The 20,682-nt window shown below is 35.5% G+C and overlaps 1 protein-coding gene across 1 annotated transcript in view; it reads right to left on the reverse strand.

Annotated features, from left to right (window-relative positions):
* The window catches only part of LOC114531482 (fibrillin-2-like), a 40,785-nt gene that overhangs the window by 10,841 nt on the left and 9,262 nt on the right, over positions 1-20,682 (reverse strand). Inside the window, exons 6-32 of the mRNA XM_028553087.1 lie at positions 20,191-20,511; positions 19,570-19,692; positions 18,555-18,674; positions 18,316-18,420; positions 17,527-17,853; positions 17,105-17,227; positions 15,908-16,027; positions 15,642-15,761; positions 13,859-14,191; positions 12,683-12,805; positions 12,042-12,161; positions 11,780-11,899; positions 10,229-10,555; positions 9,037-9,153; positions 8,803-8,922; positions 7,994-8,320; positions 7,350-7,466; positions 5,956-6,075; positions 5,707-5,829; positions 4,590-4,916; positions 3,995-4,120; positions 3,636-3,755; positions 3,364-3,483; positions 1,994-2,320; positions 1,493-1,615; positions 784-912; positions 24-125 (exon numbers count right to left, since the gene is read on the reverse strand). Of these exons, the coding sequence (XP_028408888.1) occupies positions 24-125; positions 784-912; positions 1,493-1,615; positions 1,994-2,320; positions 3,364-3,483; positions 3,636-3,755; positions 3,995-4,120; positions 4,590-4,916; positions 5,707-5,829; positions 5,956-6,075; positions 7,350-7,466; positions 7,994-8,320; positions 8,803-8,922; positions 9,037-9,153; positions 10,229-10,555; positions 11,780-11,899; positions 12,042-12,161; positions 12,683-12,805; positions 13,859-14,191; positions 15,642-15,761; positions 15,908-16,027; positions 17,105-17,227; positions 17,527-17,853; positions 18,316-18,420; positions 18,555-18,674; positions 19,570-19,692; positions 20,191-20,511 (4,680 nt within the window). The remainder of the gene's footprint in view (positions 1-23; positions 126-783; positions 913-1,492; positions 1,616-1,993; positions 2,321-3,363; positions 3,484-3,635; positions 3,756-3,994; positions 4,121-4,589; positions 4,917-5,706; positions 5,830-5,955; positions 6,076-7,349; positions 7,467-7,993; positions 8,321-8,802; positions 8,923-9,036; positions 9,154-10,228; positions 10,556-11,779; positions 11,900-12,041; positions 12,162-12,682; positions 12,806-13,858; positions 14,192-15,641; positions 15,762-15,907; positions 16,028-17,104; positions 17,228-17,526; positions 17,854-18,315; positions 18,421-18,554; positions 18,675-19,569; positions 19,693-20,190; positions 20,512-20,682) is intronic.

Here is a 20,682-nt window from a genome sequence, read left to right on the forward strand (position 1 = left end):
TGTATATTAAATTTTATCCATACCTTTACAAACCGAACCTTCACAACAAAGAAAAGTTCCATCTGTATTAGTACAACTTGCATTTGGAGGGCAGTTATAAATTCCATCAGAGCACTCATCGACATCTAAAAGGGGTGTTTATTATTTTTATCATTAAATGGTTTATTACACTTCTTTGCATTTCAAAATTCAATTGTAAAGCGTTTGAAATTAGGGTGGAAAGAAGTGTATAATTATATAAGGATAAGAATATCTAGCAACATGAATAGAGAAGTTTACATTTACGAATATCCTAAGCGTTTTGATTATTAATCTTCATGCACTACTGTGCTCGGGAAGAAGTTATTTTGAAAATAATTCCCTTCCGAAGAAAATATTTCCCTCGGTCTCAAAAACGTTTTTGGGACAGTAACTGTAACTTGTAACTACATGCAGACTAGTGTGTCAGCCCAACGGTAAGAACCTTTTTCAGTCCCAACCACAAAAGGATCAATTATTTGTACCGTGTAACTACAATTGTAAAAAATTGAGAAACTTTGTCTTCCATGCATAGATAGTGTAAACAAAATAATACAGGGTATGCAATTTCGCAAATTTTGAAATACCAAAATTACTCCAAAATTGTACTTTCCATCGAATGTTAATCTACAATCTTGTTTACTAATAAAAAAACATTTACCTTTTGTCTAAACGAGGTAATAAAAATCAAATCAGTTTTTTCACACTTGTACAACATAAAATGTTTAATTCTATTATTTGATAACGAAGCTAGTAAACAGGTACCTTGGCAAACAGTTCCATTTTTATCATTAAGAATAAATCCACTTTTACATGTGCATTGGTAAGATCCAGGAGAGTTGGTGCAAAGAGCGTTTGAATCACAGTAGTTTGGAAATAAACATTCATTAAAATCTAGGATAAATATAAGTATATATTTTTTGAAAGAAGAAAAAATATGAACATTCCATTGTAAAATCATCCAGAATTTCTGTTCTGTCATTAAAACAATATGAAAGGAAATTAATATTAATATTTTACCATTACTTAAACTTTTCGTGTTTTCTCAAATCTCTTGTCAGAATCACTAATTTATTGTTTCCAAACAATTTTTTTTTTATTTTTTTTTAACCCTTTTTTTACATTTTGTTTTATAAAGTATAACTTATTGAAATATTTAATAGGTAATGGCCATCTGGAATAACCCTGAGAAGGTTAAAAATGTCAGGTGGCCAAAAATCAACACTATTCAGTGTATTCTTTTCAGTGGCTGCAGGCAGTCCTCGCGAGACGACGCGCGAGATATTATTATTATTTAATAGCACAGTGTGATAAATTTAATGTCACACGCCTAGTGCGGAAATAGGGGAAAGGAATGGATTGCGATACCGCGAAAACTCTCGAAAAATTTTTTTTTAATTGGGCAATTTGTCGTATAATATGAATTGTATTCCCTGTGTGGTTAAATTGAAATCTAAAGATAGTTGTCACTAACCATTGCAAGAAACACCGTTGCCTGTATAGCCTGGATTACATCTGCATGAAAAACCATTAGTTTCGTTAATGCATTGAGCACGAGAATTACAGTTGTGCAGTCCCAATGAGCAATAATCAACATCTATAAACATTAAATATAAATAAATCGAATTCCTTAAAGAGATGGAAAAGTAGAAGGAAAAGTTGAGTACTGCGACATAACTAGTTCTGAATTCGAAGTTTAATTTGGGTGCAATAAACTTCATATTCTTAAATAGAATCTAAAACTCGTTATTTCACTGTTTGGAAATTGCTTGCGATAAAACATAAGTCGCGGTAACGTTGGGCCAATGGAAAACTGAATCTTTTTTGATCTACCGACTTTGAAACAGAGTTTTAAAATATTTTTTAAAAACTCTGTAATATAAGCCGAGTAATCTTGTCCAGGTATCTGTTATGCTTAACCCTAGTTAGAAATAATATAATTCTACCACCCTTTCACCGTTTAATTATTTTTTACCTTCGTAAGAACATTGCACCCCAACATCGTGAAAATGATTGCAGTAACGGCTATACCATCCCGGATAGCGACGTGGACAACCTTCCAGATTTTTTTCGTTTCCAACGCAACGAACTTCGTCTGACCAAATCCGTCCGGAACCATCAGGAACTTGCGATCCTGGAAGAACTCTGAGAGCATTCCGATAACCAAGTTGACGACAAACTACTCGAGCATTATTTATATTCCAACGAAAACCACAGATTGTTCCCCATTCTCCGTTACGACGCAGTTCCACACGGCCAGAACCATTGAATCTTAACGGTCCTTTTAATCTGACAGTCATTTCTGAAAATATTGGCATTTACATCACGCAAACCACGTCTCATTTTTGTTATACGCAAACGAGAACTGGAAATTATAGCCTAATCATTTCTCATGGCGGACCGGCTTTTCTTTTTCATAGGGACGCCGGAATCGACGCCAACGCAAATAGGGGCAGGTTTTCGTGAAAAGCAATTTTGTAGCGGCGCATAAAAAGAATTGTTTGCTAAACATTGTCTGTTGAATTTGTTTTCGTCGTCGTTTCGAAGATAAATTTTCACTATAGACGATTGTGTTGTTCTTGATGCAGGGGTTATTCTAAGCTGGATTTGCTGCCACTTCTTGGAGTTGTGAAAATATTTGTAGAGTTGGAAATGAAAATTATTGGAATTGACAAATACTACCGTTGTAGAGAAAACTACAACATAGTTTTTGAGCGGTCTTCAACCTTCTTAGTGAAATTTGTGACCATACATTTACGAATTGCCGATTACACTGATACAGTCATTCCATTTCATTTCATTGTATTTTGTATGCTTGTTTGGTATGAATATTTTGCATCTTTTGTCTTATGTCATTTGTCATATCGTTTGTCACAACAGTAAGTGAGAACAGTGAAGTGAGTGAACACTGAGCAGACAGTAAGGACATATTTAATATACTGACAGACGTAGCATTTTGTAGTTTACTGGAATTGTAAAATTTCCTTAGAATAACCCCTGTCTTGATGCTCGTTGGCGATACTTCTACTTAAGCTATAGATGAAATGCGATGATTAAAATAAATAGCCCCTGCTGGTAAAAGACACAGCGTGCAGCTGCCCCGGCCTGCTTGCCGTCTCAGCCGTCCTTGCTCTCTCAGACCGTATGCAAAATGAACTAAAATATGGAAACTGCATTCGAACGAGTCTTTTTTCTTGCGTAGTACGCGAATAATAGTGCATGAAAATGTCAATATTATTATTCCCGTTCCGATAAAATAATTTTGGTTCTTAGGGCCACAGGCACAGGTTTTCGCATAATTATGTATAGAACGGAGTATAAAATAATGGCGAAGAAGGTATTTACCTTGGCAAGTCACATTACTTCCATCAGATTGTCTTAAACAACATTCATACGAGCCAGCAATGTTTCTGCAAGTTGTGTTTGCACGACAGCGGTGCGCGGTATGAGAGCACTCATCATAATCTAAAAAGCATTACACAAATTATTATAAATTATTGCTGTAAATTTTTCTACTTCATCGTGGACCAAAAATAAACTATTCAAAGTGGCGATAACTGCATACGGATTACTGTATAGTATTAAAAAGGATCATCTTATCTGAAACATCGAAATACCTTCGCAAACTGTTCCATTTCCAATAAATCCAGTTTTACATGTGCATTGGTAGGATCCTGCGGTGTTGATGCAAAGAGCGTTTGAATCACAGATGTTTGCAGATGAACATTCATTGATGTCTAGGTTAAAATTCATAAAACTGCCAATTACCAGTAAGCAGGGAATTCAGGACAGGGAATTTCTTTGAATAAGCTCTGTAAACGTGAACGATTTTGGCTTTTTTTGTGCAGTGTTACTCACTCTTGTAGAAATGTTCAATTCGTGAAGTATTTTAGCATTCTGATTTTATGCGTTTTATAAACCTATTTTCCAACCATGAAGAAAGAATGATTATTTTATAGCTGTATACATTACCAACCAGCGCAAAAATAGACGGTGTCCGTATAACCTTGATTACATTTGCACGAGAAGCCACCTCCAATAGCTGTAATACATTGAGCATTTCTATCACAGCTGTGTAATCCGGTGGAACAATAATCAACACCTAAAAACAAGATTGAAAGCAATGTAAAATTTTGAAAGCAATGTATTTCAAATATTAAGAGCTATATTAACAAGGCGCCGGAGGCAGTGCAGGGCGGCGGGGCAGAATTTTAGAAAAGGGCACATTAATTTTACTTTGATGACCACAAGAATAGGAAACTTAAATTTACAAGTACTTGCGAAACTGCAAATCCACGCGAGAACACATATTTCAGTAGAATAATATTACCGGTTCGTTCTAATGCGAAGAGTTGGCACCATTAATGTATGATATGTATCATGTATGATACTATTACGTTGTAGGAAAGGGCACAGGGCAGCCCCCGCTCGCCCCCGGGTTCCAGTGCCCCTGTATCAACATTGAATTCAAAGGCCAGCGACCAGACTTATTACAATGTATATTACGAGCGCTATATAGCCATATATAATAAGTAATATATTTTACTGATTGTTATAATTATTATACTTACCTCTTACAGCACATTCTACCCCTGCATCTTCATGATAATTGTAGCAGTTATGATATCCCCAGTCAATACCAGGACAACTAGATAAATTAGTCTCACGACCAGTACAATCAAGCTGGTCTAACCATGTTTTTCCGTAGCCACGGGGTACTTCATCAAGGGACAATGCTCGAATAGCACCAGGAAAACCAAGTTGACGACATGCCACTTGAGCATCACGTATATCCCAATTATCGCTACAGATTCTTCCCCATTGCCCATCGTGGAATATTTCAACACGGCCAGTGTTGTTTGAAATAATTAATGGTCCTTCTAACTTTATAGACGGTTCTGATGGTTCAGTAATGATAAATTTATAATAGAAACGTATTCATATTTAGAAGAGTGTAAGACCACACTGAGAGCGAAGACATTACACAGCACACATTTATGTATTAATTTTTAAGCAAATATTCTCTTTGTTGAAGAAATATGTTTCTCACTTTGGGAATTATTTTCTTAATAAAATCGACGTGATGAGACACAAAAGTATTTCTTTTTCCTATTTTCGAATTTATAAAATAATTTCTTGCCCTCATTACGAAAATTTCGTGAATTAGGTCACATGCATGCCCTGCGCATGTCCCATATGCAAATCAGTTACAAACACTAGTAGTTGTGTCCGAAAAATACCTGTCTTTATTGATTACAAACTCATTTCACAAATTGTGAAATTGTATATTCAATACAAAACGACCTCACGTCTTGTAAACATTGCTAATTCGTAGGGGTCCATGTGCATATACTCGTCAGATACTTTTTGTACGTATATACATTTTTATCGGGCAAAACAGAATAATTATATGACTTTTCACCTACCACCCCAAACTATCAAGCTCCAGCTGGTCCAAATTAGTTAGTCTCCCCCACTCCTGCGGGCTCCTATATATTGCCAGCAGTAAACTTACATGAAATTGAGAGCAATGCTTAAAACGAAATGCGAAGACCACTGGATCCCTCTGCACTGGGAGAAAATTTGCCGAATATGATCACCGTGGTTAGTTTCACCCCCCGTCGTCCTGGAATTTTTTTATCACATTTTGACCGAAATATCTAAATATTATCGAAACGTTTTATTTACCTTTGCAAGTCGATTCGTTTCCACCAGGTTCGCCAATACAGCATAGAAAAGATCCTGGAATGTTGGAGCAATATTCGGAGACTGAAGGACACCTGGCAGTAGACTGAGAGCATTCATTGATGTCTATAATTACATACGAGATACAGAGGTTTGAATTTATGTTCATGTTAGATATTAACCTAGGTTGAGTTTAGGTAGGCTATAAACGCTATGATCTGAGGGTGTATAATTGTGAGGCTAACTTCAAACCTTGGCAAATGGTTCCATTCCCAGTATATCCACCATTGCATGCGCATTGGTAAGATCCGTAATTATTGACGCAAGTAGCGTTTGGATGACAGCTGTCAGGCGACAAGCATTCATTGATATCTAGGGATGTATACTGGAAATTAATAATCTTTATAAGCAATAAGTTAGGGCCCAGAACGTTAAATGCTATAAAATTAAAAAAACAATGTCCCAGGTTTTCCGTGATTATGGTAACAACACAAGATGTTTAGTATTATAGCAATGCTGATGATGCAGGGTAGGTTCGGTTGGTAAAAAGCCAGGTCTGTTTTACGCAATAAAAAGTCGTATTTTGTTGGTCGTATTTAGAATTTAACTCAGGGTTATAGCGCTAACCTAGCTTTGAACAACTGGCCCCGGGCGTTAAAATTTCAATATTTGAGGTTTCAGAAAAACATCGAAGTACAAAAACTTTAAGTACAGAACCTTCAATATTTTTCAAATATAATATATATGCCGTTGAATGTATAAGTTTCCGTTCATTTTGATGCGACAGTTTACATTAGAATATAAATTTCCGTTTCAAAAAACCCTTTTTGAAATTATGAAGATGGTGTAAAAACCGCTCATTGCCCATTGCAATATGACATTGGAAAACGACGTATTAAGCTCATTTAAATATAAATAAACTGCATACTTCTTCATACAGCAAACACATAATTGTATAAAAAAACTATACTAAATTTACACACGTACCGGTCAAAACATTTTAAAGCTTTATCGAGTATAAATCGTTCCTTTTCCCTTTTTAATCGTGATGAGTAACCCTTTTGTTTTTGATAAATGTTTCTTGAAGATTTTCATTGAATCTGTTGTTATTAATTTTTCCCATTTATTTCGTGTAATTCTTATAAACAGTTTTATTAAAAAATTAACGAATTTGCAGTTAAATTGCGGACGTTAATATTGAAATTCAAACTTCTGACTCAGTCAATCAAAAAGTTGCTGATTAACGGTTTGCACTTTTTTAAATTTTGCGTATGCGCATAACTGTCAAAGCCATCCTTCGTCCATGACATAGAATTTTGACAATTTTTGACTGCGCTATGTTATGTATCAATACCCGGGTGTAATTCCTAATCTCCGAGCGGATTAGTCCCTCGCATGCATGGTGCTCCGCACTGGCTTGGAGATAATAATATGGTCAATGGTTTAATAATGTGAAATATTGCGCACTGCAAAGGCCAGAAGTCACCTATTTTATTCCCTGCTTTGAAACTTTGTGGAAAACGAAAAGTTTGGCTTCATATCAACGTTGTTCTTTTATGAATCGTGAGCTAGGTCACTATTGATTTGTGCCATTTTAAACAAAATGTAATTATGCAGTCTTTCATTGAAGATATATTATTACTCACCAGAGCAAGAGGCGCCCGTAAAACCTTGATTACATCTGCATGTGAAACCACTGTCAGTGTTGATACATTGAGAGCTACCCCTACAATCGTGCAATCCCAAGGAGCAATAATCCACATCTATAAAAAATAATGAAAAAGAGGTTATCTCACTTTGTATGTTTATCGTACCACTTAACCCCATTCGTCTGAGCTGCAGTGTCAAAGTAAACTATCAAAAGAGACGATTAAAAAAATCCACCAAATTTTGCAAACGATAACAAAGGTTTCATTATCAGTAATTTAAAAATAAATTACAGATTAATACATTATTGTGAATGATGCTATCTGCCCCGCACATGATAAGACTGATCAAATGTTATAAAATCTAAAGTAACACAGACAGACCCACTGACTGAAATAGAGTTTAAAAACAACACTAAAAATTGCTTATATTTTACTGAAAGTTTATTTGAAAAGATTGTGCCATAAGGCCGTTCTCGTGTAGTAACGGCGTGTGTAACCATATCAGCAGTATTTTATGTGTGTACTTTTTTCTTGTATTTTACTTTAATGTTGTAAATCCTGATTAGTCTACCGCGATTAAATAAAAGTTTCAATTCAGTTCAGCGATTTAAACTGCAAACCTAAGCGACAATCTCTTTTACCTTGTGAAGTACATTCCACTCCAGCGTCTTTATAATATCTACAGTAATAATTTGTCCGTCCCCAATTGAGGCGAGGGCAACTTTCCAAATTTTGTTCATTTCCAGTACAGCGAACGTTGTCCAACCAAATCTGTCCCGAACCAGAAGGAACCTGCCATCCTCGAAGAGCTCTACGAGCATTGCGATAACCAAGTTGACGACATGCAACGCGGGCATCATTTATGTCCCAATTATTATGACAAATTGTTCCCCATTTTCCTGAATATAGTATCTCCACACGACCAATACCACGCAACCTATTCGGTCCTTGTAGCCTGAGAGTGGCATCTGAAATTATAGCAACCAGAGTTTTAAAATACTGCAAGCCATGTCTTTTAGAACAATACACAAAGCACATAATTTTTATTCAGTGTTGAGAAATAATTACAGCATGAGAAGCACAATGACTGACAACTTGTTTTACCTAATGCAAACGCTAACTCTCTTAGAATAATCTTAGTATCGTGGAGAAGCAGCTTTGAATTTAATGATCGACGTGTAATATCTTGAAAGATTTTATGTTTGGAGACAATTTTATTCGCATAACGCTGCAAGTTTTTGAAATACAGGCGTGGTAAATACGGCGTAGAGGTTTAGACCTAGTTTATATTTCGCATTTTAGACATGTAATTCAAACAATTGGAATAATGAAACGATAATGACACTAAATGAGGTTGATTAATTCATTATATATTGTTTTATTTGCATTCGAGGGGAACCAAATGCGACATATTACAAACCATAAACGAACAAACAAAACCTATGGTCACCTTTGCAAATAGAACCAATTCCAGAACTTTGTGTTTCACAGCATAAATAGGATCCTTTAGTATTGGTGCAGTTTGTCTTTAAAGGACAGTTGTATTTTGAATGTGAACATTCATCTTCGTCTAAACAAAAATATTTTTGGCTACGGCAAAGCTGTTATTCCTCGACGTTTGTCGGGAACCCAGTGTAGGAAGAAAGAAGATTAAATTTGCTATGAAGAGTAGTCAAGAAACTACCTTGGCAGAAGGTCCCATTTCCAGTAAATCCATCCTTACATTTGCATCGATAAGATCCGTGAGTGGTCGTGCAAAAAGCATCGGAATGACAGTTTACTGTTGAACATTCATCGATGTCTACGGAAAAATTTAAAATGGTAATAGAATGAATAGGAGTGCTAATTATGGCAAAATCACCCGAACGATTACCAAATCAACCGACCGCGTAGAGGGAATTGATTTGTTAATCACGATTATGATTTTATCATCATTGGCGCGACTTAATTATTTCATCGTAACAAGCTAAAAAATTCCGATAAAGTATTGCATAAGTATTTCACTGAGCACGTGTTTATCTTTGTCTTGGTAAACGAAGAGCATAGACTACGAGGTATGCGACTATGGACTATTTTATGTTTAAGAAAACATTTAATTTTATTAAACTCTTTTTATTTTATAAAATTTTTGGGTATTTATAAAAAATTATAAATAAGGGTATTTATGTATGAAATTAAATTCCTGCAGCATGTTTTAACTTTTTGACGCTTGGTTCGTGTATGGCACAATGTTTTGGTTTTTCAGAAAAACTTTAGAATATTTATCAACGCCGGACTGCACATCAGCATTATTTTGCTCTGTTCTGAAAAATTGCGTGTTTCTGGAAAATTCTTTTATACACCTGCATATGATAAGAAAGTCATAGGTTGGTTCTATTAACATGAACATTCTATGTAAATGAACAGTTAAACCACGGACTGACCGACAAACCGACTCACGGAAATAGAGTTAGAGCAGAAAAACTGCATTAAAAATATTACATTTCACTTAATGTTTCATTTAAAAAGATCGTTCCATAGGACCGTTCTCATGCAGAAATGGGGGGGGGGAGTAAGATCCTGTAAACCGGCAAGCAGTAGCGGCTCCAGTTTGTAATGAGTGGGGGGAGGTAGTTGGGGTCAAAAAGTTTCTTGGGGGTAAGATCTAATTACATTAAACCAACCATCGCAAAATCTGCCATAAATTTTATGAAAATGCCCTGATTAATTCAAGGTTTTTAAACGGGTAGGCATAGTTAATCTTCGAAAGACTATAATAAAAACATTACCAATTTCACTGCTCGATTGAAATTGCAAGCATGAATTTGAAATTCCACTGACAGTCTGATTAATTCATGTGTCCCAGTTTTTAAAAAATGTTTACCTTCAACCTTTACCTTGTGAAGTACAATCCACTCCAGCATCTTCAACATGACTACAATTACGACTTCCCCATCCCCCATTGTGGAGAGGACAACTTTCTAAATTTTGTTCATTTCCAGTACAACCAACTTCGTCCAACCAAATCTGTCCTGAACCAGAAGGAACTTGCCATCTTCGTAGAGCTCTACGGGCATTCAGATAACCAAGTTGACGACAGGCAACGCGGGCATCATTTATGTCCCAATTATTACCACAAATTGTTCCCCATTTTCCTGAATAGAATATTTCAACACGACCAATGCCTTGTAACCGGGATGGGCCTTGTAACCTGATTGAATTATCTAAGATGGTGAGAATAAAAGTTAGAAAATAGAGAAAAGCATGAATTGGAACAATACACACCGCAAGGACAATACGATACTCAACCCTATGAACGAAACTTAATTATGCCATTAACTTCATTTCATGTTCTCATTCTTCGCGTTTCTTACTCAGTATCTCACTACACGCCTCTGCGAAGGAGAGTATAGAACTGGGCTTCGAAAAACTGGAAAAGCGTAAATAGAACAACTAACCACTTTGGCAGTATGTTAATCCTGGCTTTTTATTCTCCTGGGGCCGGTTGTATCAAGCCCGTTTAGCTTAAACGGTGGTTAAGTTCAAAATAGAAAGCAAGTCTATCGTTTTATTCAACAAGGGAACTAAATGTTTTTAACCTTAATACAAAGATACTGTTTAAAACTACATATTCAGTGCATAATATTCAAGTTGACTCATTCAAGAGAGATGTAAGAGTGTTATTTAATTTTGACTTATCCACCGTTTAAGCTAAACGGGCTTGATACAACCGGCCCCTAGGACAGGGACAGAAAGCAAGTCTATCGTTTTATTTAAAAAGCAAACTAGATGTTTTTAACTTTAAATTAAGAAAAGAGAATGTTTATAAAACTTCATACTCAGTGCATAATATTGAAGTTGACTCATTCAAGAGATATGTAAAAATTGCTATTTAATTTTGACTTATCCACCGTTTAAGCTAAACGGGCTTGATACAACCGGCCCCAGGGCATTTCTACATCTTCAAAAAACGTACTTGTTGTATAATAGTATAGACATGGCTGGTCATAATGACTAACTTTATCTGGAGGCTTTAAAAATGGACGCGCGAATTCTTTTTTCGGTTGCCATGTGGATAAAATTAATTTTTTGCTTTGTCTGATTATTTACATTTTTTGGATACTCTTTAATACGTTCGATAATTCAATGGTTCGTCAATTGGCCAAATTCTGCCTCCAGTTTGGCTTATATAAACATGCTGCAGGGCTGTTAGAAAACTCCGGACACTCATTTCACCTAATGTTGATAGTAAAACGAAAATTTAGACTTTTTTACAATTTACTTTAAAACGTTGAAAAAAACGCAGCTCGCCAATGTTTAGTTTAGATTTATTGCGGGTAATTTAGAAAAAAAAACATACCTGGGTACTGGTAAGTTTGAAGTTTACCAGGCCCTTCAGCAAGATGCAAGCAAAACTTTTTTTCAATAAATCAATAATTTAAAGTTACCTCTGCAAATAGAAGTATTTCCAGAATTTTCTGTTCTACAGCATTGATAGGATCCATTAGTATTGGTGCAGTTTGTCTCTGAGGGACAATTGTGTGTTGATTTAGTACATTCATCGACGTCTAAACAAAAATATTTCCATTCATCGACATCTAAACAAAAATATCTACGGAAAACCCGTATTCCTTCAAGTCCCTCTTGGATGCATTGTAAGACAAAGAAAAATGATAATTTTGTATGAAGAATAATCGCACATGCAAATACCTTGGCAGAAGGTTCCGTTTCCAGTAAATCCACCATTACATGTGCATCGATAAGACCCATAAGTGTTCGTGCAAAAAGCATCCCAGTGACAGTTGTTTACTGTTACACATTCATTGATGTCTAGGGCAAAATATTATATTGAAATTACCGAAATGGCATAAAATACAGTTACAGTTACAAATTGGAAGGTTACAGCGGCCTCCACGCATTGGTTCTGCTCATAACATTGGGGGACTCGTGCAATGATGTAGGAGTTGCCCAAATTTCGAAGTCTTTAAATTTCTTTGAACACAAACTCTATCTCTTGTCCACTTAGAAATATTGTGAACTGAAATGGTAATAAATATTCCGACAGGACAGGATACTTTAAGGGATAATAGGGATTCATCATTCCCGACTATAACCTGCCTTCAAGGTTCTGTAACACTACGCCATTTTGCTTCCAACTTGCAATGTAATTATAATTGATTTTTGAGGAATGTTAATTTGTAAAGAGTGTACATGTCGACAACTTTAGATGTCCCAGGAGTAGAATTGTATTAAAGTTCCTAGGAAAGTTGCATAGTGTAACACCGCCTTTAATGCATGCAACTTCTATAGAAATTATTCATTCAGTGCTACGTTAAAGTTATGCCACTTACCGGTACAAGAAAGGCCGTTCTCGGTAAAACCTTGACTACATATGCATGTTAAGCCATTTTTTGTTGTAATACATTGAAAATTTTTCCCACAGTTGTCCAATTTCAAGGAGCAATAATCGACATCTATAAACAATAATAAAAACTTAGAAGACTAAAAAGAGGGATCTCATTTGGATGTTTATCATACCTCTCAACCCCATTCCTCTGAGTTGTAATATCACATTATTAAAAATCGGAGATTCTTCGAAACAAAATTCGACCAAATGTTTGAAACAATTACAGAGGTTTGATTACCAGTAAAGTAAAATACAACATAGATTCGACCTTTTCCGCATAAGATTGTTTTTAAGGGGTAGGATTTTGTAACAAGTAAAACGAACTGGGCATAAAACAACTAATGCCGCCACTGCTGACTAAGTAATTAACGAACAAGAATTAACTATAGATTAGTATTGTTCTAAATAAAATAAAAACATTAAATATTATTTATACCAATCATGCAGAACAAAGGTAATAAAATTAATAAGTTGAAATACATAATTTTAGAGCTTAAGTTGGTAGAGCATAGAAAATCAGGATTTATATTTTCTTGAGATGTGAGCTCCGTCATCGATCATGTATATTTTTTATTATATATAAAGAACGCGATAATGTAAATGCTTGACTTAAAGACAATCGGCCCAAACGTGAACCTAAAAGTGTTGTATTCTGCTCAATCTATAAGTAAAAAAGCGACTGTTTATTTTAGACAGATCGTAGAAGTTTTATATTATTTTACAGCTTCGAGGGAAAATATTGAGAACTAAATAAAACCAATTCCGTCGTTCTAGCGTTGAAACCTAGTTTGTTATCGTTTTCGCAAAAATCATCTATTTTCCAACATTTGGTGTGTCTGGTCTGGATAACTATAGTGATTGAAGATTCAAACAAGTCTTTTTTCACACAGAGCAAATTGCCTTGCAATATGTCATGAAGAGATTTTAATATTTTTCAAAATAAAATAATTTTTTAGTTTTTTTTGTCAGACCTGAAATTTGTGCCAAGTTGTGATTAACATTATAATCTTTACAATTTCATGATAACCTTGACCTTGCATGGGTTGTTGGAATTTAATGCTGTGTAAGACAGTCCGTTATACAGTGGTTAAAATTAAAACATGATGGAAATCAAACCAACCTTCTGAAGTGCATGCCATTCCAACATCTTCCAAGTGACTACAGTCATGTCCGCCCCATCTCCTCGAGAAGAGACGACAAAATTCTGGATATTGACTTTGATGATATCCAATACAAGCATCAATGTCGAACATAATCTTTCCTATACCAGAAGGAATTTCTCGTCCTCGAAGAGTCCTGAGAACATTCCGATAACCAAGTTGACGACACGCAATGCGGGCATCATTTATGTCCCAATTATCATCGCAATATATTTCCCACATTCCCCAACGAAATATATCCACACGATCAGTGCCATTTAACCATGATGGTCCTTGTAACCTGAGAGTCGCATCTACGATTGTGACAATGGGAGTTAGAAAATACAGCAGACGATGGTTTTGGAACGATATACGGCGCACTAAATACCCAAATTTATTATAGTCATTTTGAAATCAATGGTGTTTCTTGCAATCTGATTGGTTAAAAATAGTGTGATTAATTCCCAAATCACACTATTTTTGAGCATTAATCACATCATTTATAAGCCAATAAGATTGAAGCTCTGCACCACAATAACCAATCTGATTTAGTATTTCAGTGTAACTATCCAATCAAATAACAGGGTAAAATGGTACAAAATTTTATTCTTTTGAATTTTTAAATGCTCTCCAAAATTTCTTGATAAAATTAAATGAAAATTACTCAAATTTTACACCCGTTTACGGTTCTTTCTGGCAATATTGTTTAATTTTTTGTATGATTTCAAAATGAATATAATAAAGTGGAAATTGCACTTCGTGTCGTGCAATTTTGATGTGAAATCAAACTTTTGATTGTAATCATGCGTTTGATTTCAAACCAAATTGCATTCCACTCTGTGCAATTACCATTATTAACCCCATGACTCAAACTTTACTATTAATCTGTGTTATCGCGCCTCTTAACTTCAACCAGCAATTTTGATCTAAATCACTGCAGATAACTCAGTGAAGAAGAATTTAAAAGTTGAGTTAAGCAAAAGCAAAATTGCGCAAATGCAACAACCAATGACTTAGGAGTATCTTAATCCTGCCTAATCACTCTCCATTACATTTCAACATGGGTGGTCATATGACTACCTTTATCTACGTAATTATTTGCAGCAAAGGGCTGCGTGAATGAGGTTGACGCGTGGATAAAAAATAATTTTCTAATAATCTGATTACTTCTATTTTTGTGGTTAGGAATTTTTTAGTACGTTTGATAAATTCCGGTTCTACATATGGCAATATTCTGCTATCAAGTCGCAAATAATAAACAGGGTTATTACAAAACACTGGTCGCTCATTTCACTTTAAGATTCACTTTAAGGATTTTTAGAAAAAAAAACATTTCGGTCATGTTTAATTTTCATTTATTGCCGGTAATTTGGACGAGTAAGTTATCTGAAAAATCTATAGAAATTGCAGACATGCCCGCGATGCGCCAGAACATTTCTTGAAGTAAAACACAGTACTTTCCACTTCCCAGTATAACCAGGGAGCAGCGTGGAAGCGTTTCGAATAAATTAGCATCCAAAGTGTTATAACAACTGCCTAAAATAGACAAAACAATTTTCGACGTTTCGACCTGAGGGCTTTCGTCAGGAGAGTTGATAAGTAGCGAGATTCGGGATGGTAACAACGTAAGTGGGTTTTAATCCACTGGTAATTTTGAAAGTTGCAGTACGTACGTTTGAAATCATTTAACATGTTGACAAAAATTAAATTGCAACATTGGCTGTTGGGAATTCACCGCAATAAGGAAATTTTATTTACGTTCACCTCCGCAAACAGAACCATTTCCAGAAGTTTGTGTTCTACAGCATTGATATGATCCTTTAATATTGTTGCAACTTGTCCCTGAAGGACAGCGGTGTGTTGAATCAGAACATTCATCTATATCTAATAAGCAAAAATGTTAAATATTCACCTTTCAAAACTGAGAACAGTTACCTATGCAGAACAAACCTGTATCCCTCAATATTTGTCCTGGATTTATTGGTGATTAAAGAAAATTTAATTTAAAATCATCATAATCAAACCAATACCTTGACAGAAAGTCCCATTCCCAGTAAATCCAGCATTACATGTGCATCGATAAGACCCAAAAGTGTTCGTGCAATAGGCATCCGAATGGCAGTTGTGTTCTGTTAAACATTCATTTTTGTCTAGATAAGATATTACCACTCGTCATTGCTCTAATAAAATTTGTAGTTTATTTTATTGGTCATTTATTTGACGATATCAAAATTTATGTTATGAAAAATACGCGCAGATGCGGAGCTAGCTCCAGTGAACTCTAAAAAATATTGGAACAATAATTTGATCGCCATCTTTGAAGTCTAATGGAAGGCCGTCATGAAGGTCAAAAGATTCCACTACCAAAAAATTGCACAGCAAAACAACGCCGGTTTTTATACGCAAACTCACATCATCTGAGTGAAAATGAAAGCTTAAAACGAGTAGTAACAAATAAATTTAAAAGAGGACCAGTTTCTTGAACGTGGAAAGGTCTAGATCTATATTTTTGCCAGGGGCGTACGAATATTTAAGATTCGGGGGAATGGGTTCATCATGGAAGAATTTTTTTTTTGAATTTATTGCTTTAGATCCTTGCTTTCAAAGTTTTTTGAGAGCAATTGCGCCAGACGATAACATTTTCCGAAGCAATCGTCGTTGTCTTTCTTCAACCTATGAAACACCAAAACTCATAACACTAAAACTATACTCTGATTAACGAAAACTTTTATGCATGAAAATTGATGACATCTTGCATGTGTTTGTTACCACAACCTACATACAATTTCCCATTATTACTCAGTTTGAATTTCAAAGCGTTTTCATTAAAACTACTGTGATATTGGGGGGGCAGAAAGTTATTTGCCCCTCCCATAACCCCCTCTCCCCTTCCTACGCCCCTGCTTTTGGTAGTTGAAGACGAAGTTCTTTTTTGGACCGTTCACATTCTTTAAATTTTTCATGTATATAAAGATGGTACCGACATCGCCGGTTTTTCGCACAGTTAGATCATACGGATTACTTAGATCTCTGGGTAGAAATGGTAAATTCGTTGTTCAAATTTGAATTGATTTATTAAACAATGTAAGCCAGTTTATGGCAAATTTTTCCTAAAAAATAAATTTTTTAAAAATTTCTTACTCCTCCATGCTCTCCCCAGTTCTTTTGAAGCGTGTTTTGCCTCATTTGCACTCATTTTCGTTCTATTAGCATTATATATCACTCACCAGAGCAGAAGACCCCGTTCCCGATAAAACCTTTATTACATCTGCATGTATAGCCATTTTCAGTGTTAACACAATGAGAATAACGCCTACATTTCGGTAATCCCATAGAGCAATAGTCGACATCTATAATTAACAAGAAGTGGAAATACACAATAGAGACCTTGAGCGTGCACGCTAAATTTGCTTCTTTCTTTGCTAAATACATGAGACATAGTGGATTGCTTTCTTACATTACCGATGAACATCACGAGATTTTTTTGTAGAACGTTTGTAAAATAGTGAAATTGCTGCACACTTGAAAATAGTGGAGTTTAAAAACGAAGTTTATTGGCAGCTTAGCAAACGCCGTTAACTTAAAGATAAATAAGGTCTCTATTTTTGGAGCTCATACTTACGTCCGTTTTTAATGTTAATTATATTACCTTGTGAAGTACATTCCACTCCAGCATCTTGATAATGTCCGCAGTCATGTCTTCCCCATCCGAATATGTGGTGAGGACAACTTTCTAGATTTTGTTCAGTCCCAGTACACCGAACTTCGTCCAACCAAATCTGTCCTGAACCAGAAGGAACTTCCCACCCTCGAAGAGCTCTAAGAGCATTCCGATAACCAAGTTGACGACATGCAACGCGAGCATCATCTATGTCCCAATTATCATCACAAATTGTTCCCCATTTTCCCGAATGTAATATTTCCACACGACCAGTACCATTTAACCTGGATGGTCCTTGTAACCTGAGAGTCATATCTAAAAATTTTGGAAGTGAAAGGTAGATTTACGAACACAAGGGAAAGTTATAGCTAGATTTCTTGACTAGCTTTGAAACAGGCGAGTATTTCTGGAATTAAAATTACCATGCCCTCTTTCTAGCTTAAGTGTTCCTAGGCCACGGTATTAGCGAGATTGTAGGTAATAAACTACATGTGTTTTCACTGACATGATTTCTAAACAGCTAAGCTATTGGCTACAGGTAAGTCTAAAATTTATCATGCGTTGAGTAAAAGAGAAATATCTTTCTTGGTAACAAAACAATCGATAATTAAACATGCGAGATTTATCACTAAGATTTGTCTAAAGTTAATTGCGACGATGTTAATAATATTCGGGAAGGTCAGGCCGCTATCTGAAGTCATAACTTGCATCTGGGACTTAAATAACTCTTCAACATTAGTTGATGTCGCAACATTTCATATGAATGGTTTATGTCACCTTTGCAATTTCCTGAACTTTCACAGCATTGATAGGATCCGTTAGTATTGGTGCAATTTGTCTCTGAAGGACAGCGGTGTGTTGAGTCAGAACATTCATCTTCATCTAAGCAAAAATTTAATATATACATTTGAAAACTGAAAATATTTATTCACGAAAAATATGAGAAATTTCGACGTTTGCCCTGAAGTTTTTTGCTGAAGAAAGAAAATTTACTCTGAGAATAATCATGCAAATACCTTGACATAAGGTTCCATTTCCAGTAAATCCATCATTACATGTGCATCGATAAGACCCAGGACTGTTCGTGCAAAATGCTTCGGAATGACAGTTGTTTATTGTTGAACATTCATCGATGTCTAGAGGTAAATATTATTAAATCACCTAAATGTCGATGCTAAGGACACTCCCTGCTGTAATAATCTTTTTCGTTCGTTAATTTAATGTATCGAAAACACACGGAGCGTTCGCTTTCGGCAGGTTGAACCAATTATACGTTGTAGCTGGAATAACTTTGCTACACTTATTATAATTATATAGAGTGTTTAAGGGGCTGTACATGAGCCCAGTTACCCGAGATTCAACGAAGCGTGAGATGATTTTGAGGTATTGAAATGACCAGATAACATGATCCTAGGAGTCGTATAATCACCATAACAATAACATGTGTTTGTTTGGTGTCATAAAGACTTATTTCAATACCTCAAAGTCCTCTCACGCTTCATTGAATCTCGGGTAACCGGGCTCATGTAAACCGCCCCTAAAAGATCCCGCTTATAGATCCCAGCTGTCGTAAAGTAATCCCTACAGTAGCAGCATGTGATTGTTTGGTCTCAGAGAGACTTATATTTCAGAACCAAAAGTTGCATCACGCTTTGTTGAAAATGTTCGGTAACCGGGCTCTTGCATGAAGGGAAAATGCAAACTACTTGGTTGACTGTAGAAATTACATATTTCCAAGCAACCATGGCCATGTTATTATTCTCTTTTGAGTTTATATATGGAGTTATCGTTCAAGCTATATGTATAAGAGTTCATCGAGCCAGCCTGTTGATTAATCCCTATAATTATGGGTTTATTCAAAAAAGTGACGTAAGCATACAAATGAAATCCATCGGGCAGAACTGAACATATGAATAAACACCACTTCAATTTTGCATTTGCTCCTCGGGCTCATATGAGCCTTAACGCTATTAATGTTGGTGGAAATTAACGGGAAAAATTTTTGCAAAGCTATATTATAAAAGCACTCACCATAGCATGAAAAGCCGTTCCCAGTGAAACCATGATTACATCTGCATGTAAAACCGTTGTTAATGCTAATACATTGTGAATGATGGGCACAATTGTCCAATCCCAATGAGCAATAATTGACATCTATAAAAAAAACACAAAAACACCGAAGAGTAAAATAGAGAATCTCATAATGTATGTTTATCATACGAGAAACCTTTTTCCACTGGTTTATATTGAAATATCAAGTTACTTTAGCTCCATCATTTACTTCTTATTACGTAGAGTTCTTTAGTATTCATCCACCTAGCTGTATTTTTCCAGTACATTTAACCATGTCCGAAATATGGTTTCCAATTGATTAATTTACCATGATATTTATTCTCTCATTTAGATAATACACTCCATGCAAACTTTCCAAATTATTGCTGCATGTTTAGCGCTATAAAACTTTAGAAGCGATTTTTATTTATTCACTTCTGCTTGACGAACTTTTTCACAGTGGAATAACTTAGAATATAATTATTTCCGTTGCCAGAACTAGATAATAAATTATGAAAATATATTTTTAGACATCATTCCCTCTTTGATTATATTTATAAAATGATCTAAATTGCAAACCTGAGCGACAATCTTTTTTACCTTTTGAAGTACATTCCACTCCAGCATCTTCATAATGTCCGCAGTCATGAAATGCCCAAGGGCGGTGAGGACAACTTTCTAGATTTTGTTCATTTCCAGTACAACCAACTTCGTCCAACCAAATCTGTCCTGAACCAGAAGGAACTTGCCATCCTCGAAGAGCTCTAAGAGCATTCCGATAACCAAGTTGACGACATGCAACCCGAGCATCATTTATGTCCCATGCATCATGACAAATTGTTCCCCATTTTCCTGAATATAATATTTCCACACGACCAGTGCCATTTAACCTTAATGGTCCTTCTAACCTGAGAGTCATATCTAAAATTGTGGGACCGAAAGTTAGAAAATGTAGCAGGTAATGATTTGGAACAATACATTAACAATAATTCCCTGAATTTTGGTATAAAACAGCTTGAATCTGTTTTAGCCCGCCTCTTCATTCCCAAACGGAAATTCCGATAAAACTACTACCAACGTATCTGCAATAAT

This window comes from Dendronephthya gigantea, unplaced genomic scaffold (assembly GCF_004324835.1).
Source record: "Dendronephthya gigantea isolate DGI-Jeju-01 unplaced genomic scaffold, DenGig_1.0 000072F, whole genome shotgun sequence".
NCBI lineage: Eukaryota > Metazoa > Cnidaria > Anthozoa > Malacalcyonacea > Nephtheidae > Dendronephthya > Dendronephthya gigantea.